This window comes from Stenella coeruleoalba, assembly GCF_951394435.1.
Source record: "Stenella coeruleoalba genome assembly, chromosome: 18".
In the NCBI taxonomy this organism is placed as follows: Eukaryota; Metazoa; Chordata; class Mammalia; order Artiodactyla; family Delphinidae; genus Stenella; species Stenella coeruleoalba.
In genome coordinates, this window is record NC_137164.1 from 4,961,848 (window position 1) to 4,974,507 (window position 12,660).

The 12,660-nt window shown below is 39.6% G+C and overlaps 1 protein-coding gene across 4 annotated transcripts in view; it reads right to left on the reverse strand.

Moving 5' to 3' along the window:
- Nucleotides 1-853: 853 nt before the first annotated feature.
- The window catches only part of LNX2 (ligand of numb-protein X 2), a 98,318-nt gene continuing 86,511 nt past the window's right edge, over nt 854-12,660 (reverse strand). For all 4 annotated transcript variants that reach the window (XM_079902956.1, XM_079902953.1, XM_079902955.1 and 1 more), the window contains 2 exons: nt 5,693-5,851; nt 854-3,726 (listed from right to left, as the gene is read on the reverse strand). In XM_079902956.1, the coding sequence (XP_079759082.1) occupies nt 3,591-3,726; nt 5,693-5,851 (295 nt within the window). In that variant the 3' untranslated portion in view covers nt 854-3,590. The remainder of the gene's footprint in view (nt 3,727-5,692; nt 5,852-12,660) is intronic.

The window sequence follows — 12,660 nt, forward strand, 5'->3', positions numbered from 1 at the left end:
CTCGTAAACAAGGAAAGTCTGAGAAAGTGGCCTCACAGCCAAGGAAGACCTAAGGAGATGTGACAGCTGGTGGTCACGTGTCCTGGATGTGACCCTGGAACAGAAAAGCACAGGAGGCCTAGCTTCTCTCTCTGGAATACCCTGGGTTCTTCAGGAGGTGCAGAATCTGATATTTAATGTCTGGTTTTAAAAACTGTTTGAAACTGGTATTCAAGCATCTACCTGACAAGTTGTCCTAGCACACATCATGACCATAAAAATGCAATGTAATAAAATCTTTTAGGAGGAGAAGGGTGTTTGCCCTGAGAGCTCGATAATGATTTCTCAAGGAGGTGATGTCACTTGAGCCAAGCCAGCCACGGAGACCCAGGAGGGCAGGGGGTGGGTGGTGGCTTAGAAGAGAGGCAGGGGAGGTGGGACCAGGTCGTGAGGGGCCTTCCACGCGGTGCTGAGCTGCTGTGCAGACGACGTGGAACTGCCGAAGACCTGCACACAGGGTTGGGGTTTAGGAAGGTTACTCTGCTGTCATGAGAGTCTGGATCGAAAGGGTGGAAGTAGGCAGAGGCTTGGGAAAGTTCAGTTTTGCAGAACTGAGATTTAGGGGCCCTAAAGCAACAGGATGCTTAGTCTACAGACTGGGAGCTACAGACCCAGGGCATCAGTGGTATTCAGAATGGCGAGGTGGCAATCAGAGACGGTACTTAGAACTATGACAGAAGTAGGTGATGGGAGCCAAAATGAAGTCCGGTATAAAGGCCCGCTGAGATTCACCATAAGGAGGATCATTCTCCTGAAAGTGCGGAGTGGAGGCAAGAGGGGCGGCGCTCAAGCTCTGCCTCCAGACACGGGACCACGTGAACGTGCAGGGAAGGGAAAGCACCGCAGGGGCATGGGAGGGAACGCTACCGGTGTGTGTGGAGGTGCATGGACCTCCCGGGCTGTGGAAATCCTGATTGGGGTTGGACCAGAGGCCTTGGGTTGAGCTTAACTTACTAGGAAATTGGGAGCTAACTTTCAACTAAAACTTTTTTTTTTTTTTTTAATGCAGGGAGTGAGCAAAGCTCTACAAGAACAGAAATCCCAGTGTCAGGACTGCCTGGTAGGTGCAGTTGAGGAAACCAGTGCTGCCGTCCCAGAGAAATGCAAGGTGAGCCATAGAGGTGATTTAGTTTTCTAGTAACCACATTAAAGTAAAAAACTGGTCAAATTAATAACTTTATACAGCCCAATATGTCCAAGGTATTAGCATGTCAACACGTGGCACTAGTCACATTTCTGGTCCTCAGTGGCCACCGTCTAGAGGTCCTGCACAGGCTGAGATCCCGAGTGTCAGTAGGGATCACCTGTGTTCTGCCTACAGCAGTGAGAATTAGGAGATGGATTCGTGATCCCAAGTCTTCAAGCTTGGGATACCGTAGCGATGACAAAATGCCACGAACAAAGATAAGGACCACACATGAGTCAGCATCTGCTGTGCAGGAAAAGAGACAATGTCGCTCTTACGGAAAGGATGATTTTTATTTCCATCCTAAATGATTATCACACCATTATTTAAACACATCTGAAAAATCCTGAAGTAATTTAAACTGAAGGCACAGAACAAATCAAAATATCTAAGCTTAAAATGAGAGAATTCAAATATTTCGACAGTATCAATAAATTATGAACAAGTTTCCATCACCAAATATCATTCTGACCAACAGCTACAGTCTTTTATAATAAAACCAAATTAGCTTAAACTGATTTCAAGATTTCCATGATAAAAATAATATTGAAAAAAAGTCGTCTTTCAAAATATTCATTTTATCACCAGGTTCGCTGTAAGCATTTTATTTGTAACAAAGTGGCAGTTAGGATATTTGTTGATGGGTGACCACTCCCCAAGAATGATGCATTCTTACAAAATGTTTTAAAAAATAGCAAAGTAGGCTACAAAATTCTATTTGGGGAGCAGGAAAAAAAACTTGTTCTATGTCAATTAGAATAACAGCATTTCAATATCAAGTTGCTTCAAAAGCCCATCATCACATAACAGTAATATACTGCACAGGGCATTCCACTGCCTCTTGGTTAACTGCTGATCATACAGTGTCGCTGAGGGGTTGAACAAGTCAGTAATGATTATTGTTGCCATTTCTTATTTAGTCAAGAGATATGTTTAAAAACAATCGTTAAAAAACTCACTGGAATAATCTGTGACACGCTACAGAAACAATAAACCCCAGCAAGGCAACCGCTAAGTTTTGAAATAAAGTGGTCATGCTTCATAATATGCTGTAGTATTCTGAAATACATTCTCTGACCATCAACACCATTTATTAGAGGTCACTTGTATTAGCTCAGATTCTGAACTAGATTTCTAAATGAAACTTTTTTCAAGTATGCATAATATTGATAAGGTAAAGACTTTCCTCTTATTCACTTCTTTATGTGTGCTTCCAATGGACAACTGTGATGGTTAAAAGACAAACAAAATGGGCTGGTCAGTTTTCAAAAACATTTCAAAAAGCATGAGATAGTCTAGTGACCAAGAAGGACTGACTGAAAAGTGTTTTTAAAATCTGGTATAGCAGGTTTCACATGTTAGTATCTTTCAGAATTTTTCCTGAAATAACTAAGTAAAGAAATAATGGGGAAAAATAACGGTTTCTAAAACACTTGAGAATAAAGTAAAAAAGGTGTGTCTTCTACTTAGCTGTGATATATATGCATGTGCATTTAACAGCAATCTGGTTTCATTTTTATCATCTAATTGCATAAATCACAGAAACATTTCCAGCCAAGTTTGCTGATAGGAGCATAATACAAACGCTAGAAAACGATTTTTAGCAAAAACTGCTTCAAAATTTTCCTACCTAACAAAACATCCTCTTGGAAATGACTCTTTAATGCGTTTGGACTGTGCAAGTAACTGCGGCTTTTACCATCTCCAGCTGTAAACTATAATTATCTCCAAATTCCTTTGTCACTGGATAGTGTTATCTTTTATTCTCTACTATTCTAATAATGGTACATTATTTTTAAAAAATCTCTTTAGGGGTCTCAGACTTAATGTCTTCATCTATGAGTACTGAGATTAAAGCAGAAATAAAATAAGCCAGAAAAATCCCCTTATAAACAGCATGAAGTTTTGAAATGTGGCACCGTGTAAACTGGGAAAGCCTTATCCAAACTCCAAACGCATCCGTTCCCGGCACTGCCGCTCCAGGGGCAGCACGTGCTGCCCGTCTTGGGCACGTGGAACTCATTTTCTGACTCAGTTAGTGAAAACAGAGCCACCAGAAGTCATCTGACCCAGCCGGCTGGCTCACAGTTTGGGCGGACTTCATTCTTTATTATAGCTCACATTGTGACAGCTGAGAATCTGAATTCTGAAAATGTGGTCTCACAAGGGTTAGTGGAAGACGGGCACTGAGCTGGCAAACGGAAGGAAACATTTCAATAACAAAAGACGAGCCTAGTGGTTTTGACCCTGCGTATACCCAGCTGTGTCTGCAGCCCCTTACAAACAGAAACTCGACAAAACCAAAGGGTTTTCTTTCCAAGCCCTAAAGAAAGGAAGATGTTTGACTTAAAACCAACTTCAGAGTCTACACCAGGCTGCCAGGCCAGCAGACCACTGTCAGTGTGACTTTGTTCCTCTGCCCCTTCAGCATGGGGACCAACGCCGAGTGGCTCATGCCCACGGTCGACAGGCCGTTTACGGCCACGATCATGTCTCCACACCTGCACAACGACAGACAGAGACAGTCACTGTTTCTGTGATTCTGAAACTGTTATCCCGGGACTTGCTTCGCAGGAAAACCACACTTAACCACTGTCGATGAGTAGGCTACACAGTTTACTTTGAGAGACATCTGGGGTGATTTTTAAGCCTGTGTTGGCTTTCCCTTGCCAATCAAGGACACCCCTTGCCAGCCTCTCCTCTAACTGGCAGATGATTTTAAGGGCAAGCAGAATAATTTTCATATAAGCTTAAGCAACATATAGTTAAGAGAATAAATCTGCTGCCTTTTTTTTTTTTTTTTTTTTTTTTTTGTGGTACGTGGCCCTCTCACTGCTGTGGCCTCTCCTGTTGCGGAGCACAGGCTCCGGACGCGCAGGCTCAGCGGCCATGGCTCACGGGCCCAGCCGCTCCGCGGCATGTGGGGTCTTCCTGGACCGGGGCATGAACCCACATCCCCTGCATCGGCAAGCGGACTCTCAACCACTGCGCCACCAGGGAAGCCCCTGCTGCCTCTTTTAAAAATACCAGATGATACATTTGGACGGTGCTGCTGATTTTCATTGTTCATCCTTACCGCTCATACATTCGAGGGCTCAATTAAATTGAGAATAAGACCTGCACCTCCTCTGTCAGCTACGCATGCTCACTGTCCTCCAAGGCGAATTACCACAAATGGATGATGAGTCCGAAGACCTTTCTAGCCTTTATGATTTTTAGTCTTTAGTGTGAATACAAATATGCTACTTTACTGTGAGCTACTTCAGTTTCTTTTTGGAAGTAAGTGCAAGTTAGTTTATAATTTGCATGAGACCCAGACTGGTTGAGTAACTTGGCTAAGAGAACAGTTAAGTCATCCCCCCATTCCTCTTTCCTCCTAAAATAATGATGTTTTTCCATCTGTGTCAGGGTAAGCCTGATCTGCAGCACACTAACCCTGATCGGCTTGTCCCAATATTCTTGAGCTGTCACTCTGTGTTTGCAAACAGTGTAAACTCCCCATTTGTGCAGCACGCTGACGAGGCTGTCAGCATCCACTTTTTAAGAACCGTTTCTTTCATCCAAAACTAGGCACTAAGAACTTGGTCACCCATCTCCTCTGCTTGTGTAATCTCTTGATATGAGACCTCTTTCTTCTCAACGTGCCTGAGCTTTGAAAAAGAGGCGGCACAGAGATTGAGAGAATACTTTTTGCCCAGTGGTGACAGTAGCGGGGCTGAATGGCAAAGGCTCTGAGCCACACGGTCCTGGTTTAAATCACTGTCAACTACTTCCAGCTGTTCGACTGTGGGCAGGTTTTTAACCTGTCGAAGCCTCAGTTATCTTGCGTATAAAATAGGAACCACAGCAGCACTTACCTCACAGGTTACTAAGAAGATTCAGTAACCGGTGCCCAGCGCCTAGTCCTGCGCCTGGCCCGCACATCACCCATCCAGTGTTGACGAAGACTTTACTACATACACAAGGCCCTGTGATGGCCGCCAGGGATACAGCAAGAAGTGCAACAAAATCCCTCCCATGTGGACTTGCATAAATTGAATGTTAGGCTGACATAAGTGCTGCAGAGAAAAAGTTACCTAATGACAGGACCGGACCCAAGTGTTCAGAGCAAGTTGTCACGTCACAATGTGCCCAAACGACTCAGCTTTATTTTGTTAATCTAATAACAGGCACTGAACCTATGAGTGCCAAGATGGTAAAGGTGCTTCAATCTAGACCAGGGCTGGCAAACCGTTCTGTAAAGGGCCAGATGGTAGATCAATATCTCAGGCTCTGCGAATCACCGGTCTCTGTCACAGCCACTCGGCTCTGCCGTCGTGGCTCGGAAGCAGCCATGGTGATACGCAAACGAGTGAGCGTGGGCCATGTTCCAATAAAACTTTATAAAAACAGACATCAGGCTGGATTTGGAGCTGACCCCAGTCTAGAATAAACACAAAGTACATCATTAAACATAACAAGACTCACTTTAATCTTCCATCGTAATAAGCAGGAGTTCCCAAGACAATGGTTTTAATGAAGAAAGGCTGATTGGTGTGGTTTTCTTCATATCCACCAACGATACTGAAGCCCCAGCTTCCCAAGTAACTTCTTCGCAAAACTATATCATGGCAGCTGTGAAGGGCACTATAAACAAAAACAGAAATCAAGAAAAATTAGTGGGAAGGCTTTTTATAGCCTGTTCACGTTTGTTATAACTACACACCATGTTACGTGCATCATTGTTGGGGAGCAATAAACAACATGCTAGAACTTCTCATCTGGTCTACTTTCTTAGCTCAGTGATCAGCATTTAAAAAGGCTCCTGGGATGCAGAAGAGTCCCACACAGTGGCCTGATATTTTAGGACAGTGCAGGTTGTTTTCATTATTCTGAATCTTCTGCAAAAAAACAAAACACAGATGAGCAGTTGTCTGGTACACCCAGCAAATCATAGTGGAAGAGCCTCCCTCTTAGGAAAACCAGAGCTGCTACCCTAGGTGGCGGCCCCTGTGACCCACAGTTGCTGAGTACGGGTTTGCATACAATAGAGACCTCCGAGAATCCACAGAACAGCGGCTGTTTATTGACAGGTATTCTTTTGACACAGGTGGGCTCAAAAACAGGTTTTACTATCCTGTGTATTTATTTTTTAACTTTATATTGGAATATAGTTGATTTACAGTATTGTGTTTCAAGTGTACAGCTAAGTGATTCAGTTATACATATATACATATCCATTCTTTTTCAGATTCTTTTCACATATAGGTTATTACAGAATATTGCATAGAGTTCCCTGTGCTATACAGTAGGTCTTTGTTGGTTATCTATTTTATATGTAGTAGTGTGTTTATGTTAACCCCAAACTGCTAATTTATCCCTCCCCACCATGTTTCCCTTTGGTAACTGGAAGTGTGTTTTCGAAGTCCATGACTCTGTTTCTGTTTTGTAAATAAGTTGATTTGTATCATTTTTTTAAGATTCCACATATAAGTGACGTATGATAATTGTCTTTCTCTGTCTGACTTCACTTAGTATGATAATCTCTATCTAGGTCCATGCATGTGGCTGCAAAGGGCATTATTTCACTCTTTTTATGGCTGAGTAGTATTCCATTGTATACACGTACCACATCTTTAACTGTTCCTCTGTCGATGGGCGTTTAGGTTGTTTCCATGTCTTAGCTATTGTAAACAGAGCTGCAGTGAACATTGGGGTGCCTGTATCTTTTCGAATTATGGTTTTCTCTGGATATATGCCCAGGAGTGGGATTGCTGGATCGTATGGTAGCTCTGTTTTTAGTTCTCTAAGGAACCTCCATACTGTTCTCCATAGTGGTTGTACCAATTACATTCCCACCAACAGTGTTGTTGGGTTCCCTTTTCTCCACACCCTTTCCAGCATTTATTGTTTGTAGACTTTTTAATGATGGCTATTCTAACTGGTGTGAGGTGATACCTCATTGTAATTTTGATTTGCATTTTTCTAATAATTAGCAATTCTGAGCCTATTTTCATGTGCTATTTGGCCATCCGTATGTCTTCTTTGGAGAAATGTCTGTTTAGATCGGCCCATTTTTTAAATTGGGTTTTTTTTTTTAATACAGAGCTGCATAAGTTATTTGTATATTTTGGAGATTAATCCCTTGTCAGTCGCATCGTTTGCAAATATTTTCTCCCATTCTGTGGGTTGTCTTTTCATTTTGTTTATAGTTTCCTTTGTTGTGCAAAAGCTTTTAAGTTTATTTAGGTCCCATTTGTTTATTTTTGCTTTTATTTTCATTACTCTAGGAGGTGGATCCAAAAAGATATTGCTGTGATTTATGTCAAAGAGTATTCTGCTTGTGTTTTCCCTTTAGAGTTTTAAAGTATCTAGCCTTACATTTAAGTCTTTAATCCATTTTGAGTTTATTTTTGTGTATGGTGTTAGAGAATGTTCTAATATCATTATTTTACATGTAGCTGTTTGGTTTTCCCAGCACCACTTATTGAGGAGGCTGTCTTTTCTCCATTGTATATTCTTGCCTCCTTTATCAAAAATAAGGTGACCATATGTGCATGTGTTTATCTCTGGGCTTTCTATCCTGTTCCATTGATCTATATCAGTATCATACTGTTTTGATGACTGTAGCTTTGTAGTATAGGCTGAAGTCAGGGAGTCTGATTCTTCCAGCTCTTTTTTTTTAATCAGTATATTTTTAAATTGAAGTATAGTTGATTTACAGTGTTGTGTTTATTTCTGCTGTACAGCAAAGTGATTGTTTTACATATATATACATTATTTTTTGTAGTCTTTTCCATTATGGTTTATTGTAGGATACTGACTAGTTCTCTGTGCTATACAGTAGGACCTTGATGTTTACCCATTCTATATATAAAAGCTTGCATCTGCTAACCCTAACCTCCCATTCCACCCTTCCCCCAATCCCCTCCCCCTTGGCAACCACCTGTGTGTTTGCTATGTCTGTGAGTCTGTTTCATACATAGGTTTATTTGTGTCATATTTTAGATTCCACATATAAGTGATGTCATATGATATTTGTCTTTCTCTGTCTGACTTCGCTTAGTATGATAATCTCTAGGTCCATCCATGATGCTGCAAATAGCACTATTTCATTCTTATTTTTAAGGCTGAGTAGTAGTAGTCCATTGTATACATGTACCACATCTTTATTCCTCTGTCCAGGACATTTAGGTTGCTTCCGTGTCTTGGCTATTGTAAATAGTGCTGCAGTGGACACTGGGGTGCCTGTCTCTTTTTGAATTACAGTTTCCTCTAGATATATGCCCAGGAGTGGGATTGCTGGATCATACGGTAGCTCTATTTTTAGTTTTTTAAGGAACCTCCATGCTGTTTTCTATAGTGGTTGTACCAATTTACATTCCCACCAACAAGGCAAGAGGGTTCCCTTTTCTCCACACCCTCTCCAGGATTTATTGTTTGTAGACTTTTTAATGATGGCTATTCTGACTGGTGTGAGGTGATACCTCATTGTAATTTTGATTTGAATTTCTCTTATAATTAGTGATGTTGAGCATCTTTTCATGTGCTTATTGGCCATCTGTATGTCATCTTTGGAGAAATGTCTATTTAGGTCTTCTGTCCATTTTTTAATTGGGTTCTTTTGTTGTTGTTGTTGTTGACTTGTGAGCTGCTTATATATTTTGTAAATTAAGGCCTTGTAGGTCACACCATTTGCAGATATTTTCTCCTGTTCTGTAGGTTGTCTTTTTGTTTATGGTTTCCTTTGCTGTGCAAAAGTTCGTTAAGTTTGATTAGTTCCCATTTGTTTTTTTTTTTTTATTTCTATTGCCTTGGGAGACTGACCTAAGAAAACACTGGTATGATTTACGTCAGAGAAAGTTTTGCATACGTTCTCTTCTAGGAGTTTTATGATGTCATGTTTTATGTTTAAGTCTTTAAGCCATTTTGAGTTTATTTTTGTGTATGGCAAGACCTGTGTATGGTGTATCTTCATTGATTTACGTGCGGCTGTCCAACTTTCCCAACACCACTTGCTGAAGAGACTCTTTTTCCATTGTGTATTCTTGCCTCCTTTGTCAAAGATTAATTGACTGTAGGTGTATGGGTTTATTTCTGGGCTCTCTATTCTGTTCCATTGATCCATATGTCTGTTTTTGTGCCAGTACCACCCTGTTTTAATTACTGTAGCTTTGTAGTACTGTCTGAAGTCTGGGAGGGTTATGCCTTCTGCTTTGTCTTTTTCTTCAGGATTACTTTGGCAATTCTGGGTCTTTTATGGTTCCATATGAATTTTAGATTATTCTAGTTCTGTGAAAAATGTCATTTGATAGGGATTGCATTAAATATGTAGATTGCTTTGGGTAGTATGGCCATTTTAACAATATTCTTCCAATCGATATCTTTCCATTTCCTTGAGTCATCTTCAGTTTCTTTATTCATGTTTTATAGTTCTCAGGGTATAAGTCTGTCACCTCCTTGGTCAGGTTCATTCCTAAGTATTTTATTTTGGGGGGTGCAATTTTAAAAGGTATTGTTTTTTACATTCCCTTTCTGATAGTTCATTGTTGGTGTAAAGAAATGCAACTGATTTCTGAATGTTAATCTTGTATACTGCTAACTTGCTGAATTTGTTGATCAGTTCTAGTAGTTTTTGTGTGGAGTTTTTCTCATATAGTATCATATCATCTGCATATAATGACAATTTTACCTCTTCCTTTCCAATTTGGATACCTTTTCTTTTTCTTGTCTGATTGTTGAGGCTAGGACTTTCAACACTATGTTGAATAGAAGAGATAAGTGGGCATCCTTGTCTTGTTCCAGATTTTAGCAGGAAGGCTTTCAGCTTTTCACCATTTAGTATTATATTGGCTGTGGGTCTGTCATAAATAGCTTTTACTATATTGAGATATGTTCCCTCTATACCCACTTTTGTAAGAGTTTTTTTTTTTTTAATCATGAGTGGATGTTGAATTTTGTCAAATGCTTTTTCTCCATCTGTTGAGATGATTACGTGGTTTTTGTCTTTTGTTGATGTGGTATATCACATTGATTGATTTGCTTATGTTGAACCATCCTTGCGAACTTGGGGTGAGTCCCCCTTGGTCATAGTGTATGATCTTATGTGTTATTTTCTTGAGAATTTCTGCATCTATATTCATCAAAGATACTGGCCTGTAGTTTTCTTTTCCGGTCGTGTCTTTCTCTGGTTTTGGTATCAGCGTGATGATAGCTTTATAGAATGTCTTTGGGAGTGTTCTCTTCTCTTCAGTTTTCTGGAAGAGTTTGAGAAGTATTGGTATAAGTTCCTTTTTGTATGTTTGGTAGAATTCGCCTGTGAAGCCATCTGGGTCCTGGACTTTTTGTTTGTAGTGAACTTTAAAATTGCAGATTCTATTTCTAGTGACTGCTCTGTTCAGATTACCTAGTTCTTCTTGATTCAGTTTTGGTGGGCTGTTTGTTTCTAGAAACTTGTCCATTTCTTCTAGGTTGTTGAATTTGTTGGCATATAATTGTTCATAGTATTCCCTTATGGTTTTTGTATTTCTGCACTATTGTTATGTCTCCTTCTTCATTTCTTATTTTGGATATTTGGGTTCTTTCTCTTTTCTTCTTGGTGAGCCTGGCCAGATCCTTTCAAAGAACCAGCTCTTAGTTTTACTGATTATTTTTCTATTGTTCTTCTAATCTCTATTTTATTGATTTCCCCTCCGATCTTTATTATTTCCTCCTCCTGCTGATTTTAGGTTTTGTTTGTCCTTCTTATTCTTTTATTAGGTTGTTTGAGATGAAGGCCTGTATTGCTATGAACTTCTCTCTGAGAACTGCTTTTGCTGCATCCCGTAGATATTGTATGGTTGTTTTCATTGTAATTTATCTCAAGGTATTTTTTAATTTCCTCGTTGACCCACTGGTTTTTTAGTAGCATATTGTTTAGTCTCCATGTAACCATTTTTCCCCCCTCATTTCTTTTTCTGTGGTTAATTCCTAGTTGCATGCCATTGTGGTCAGAAAAGATGCTTCAGATAATTTCTATACTCTTAAATTTGATGAGGCTTGTATTTTGCCCTAGTATGTGGTCAATCCTAGAGAATGTTCCATGTGTACTTGAAAAGAATTGTGTATTCTGGGTTTTTTTTGGTTGTAATGTCCTGAATATATAAATGAAGTCTAACTGTTCTGTTCTATCAGTTAGGATCTTTATTGCTTTACTGATTTTCTGTCTAGAAGATCTGTCCACTGATGTGAGTGGGGTGTTAAAGTCTCCTACTGTTATTGTATTCCTGTCCATTTCTCCCTTTGTTTGTTAGTATTTATGTATTTGGGTGCTCCTACAATAGGTACATACATATATGTTGATTAGTGTCAAATCCTCTTCTTGTACTGATCCTTTTATCATTATATAGTGTCCTTCTTTATCTTTCTTTACGGCCTTTGTTTTAAAGTCTAGTCTGTCTGAGTATTACAACCCCCGCTTTCTTGCCATTTCCATTTGCGTGAAATATCTTTTTCCATTCCCCCACTTTCAATGTATGTGTCCTTTGCCCTAAAGTGGGTCTCCTGTAGGCAGCATATTGTGGGCTCTTTTTTTTTTTAATCCAATCTGCTACTCTGTGTCTTTTGATTGGAGCATTTAATCATTGATATTTAAGGTAATTATTGATAGATACGTATTTACTGCCATTTTAAACCTTGTTTTCTCATTGGTTTTATACTTCTTCTTTGTCCCTTTTTCTTTAGTGGTTTAATGATTTTCTTTTGTATTATACTTATGTTCTCTTTGGTTTTTGTGAATCTATTGTATACTTTAGATTTGTGGTTAACCCTGTTTTTCAAGTATGTTACCCCCTTCCTGTATCTATTTGCCTTAGATTGAGCCTATATTATGACTGCCAAACACATTCTAGGAAAAAAAAGTTACATTTTCTTACTCTCCTCCCCCACGTTTTATGATTCTGGTGTCCTCTTTTACATCTTCATGTTCATCCTTTTGCTGTTCATTGTGTTTATCATCACTTTCACAGAATTTTTTTTTTTAATCTGTGTACTGGCTTATTTAAGTGATTTACTTTCCACTTGTGACTTTCTTTTCTATAGATTCTTCTTTTTCATTTGGAGAAGACCTTTCAATATTTCCTTTAGGATAGGTTTAGTATTGCTGTATTCTTTTAGTTTTTGCTTGTCTGAGAAATTCTTTCTCTCTCCTATTCTAAATGATAATCTTGCTGGGTAGAGTATCCTAGGTTGCATATTTTTCCCTTTCAGGACTTTGAAATCTTGCTACTCCGTTTTGGCCTGCAATGTTTCTGTAGAGAAATCAGCTGATAGCCTTATGGGGGCTTCCTTTATTATTAACTCTTTTTCTCTTGCTGCCTTTAGAATCTTCTCTTTAACTTGTGCCATTTTTATTATAATATGTCTTGGTATAGGTCTGTTTGGGTTTATCTTGTTTATCCTGTACCTGGATATCTGTT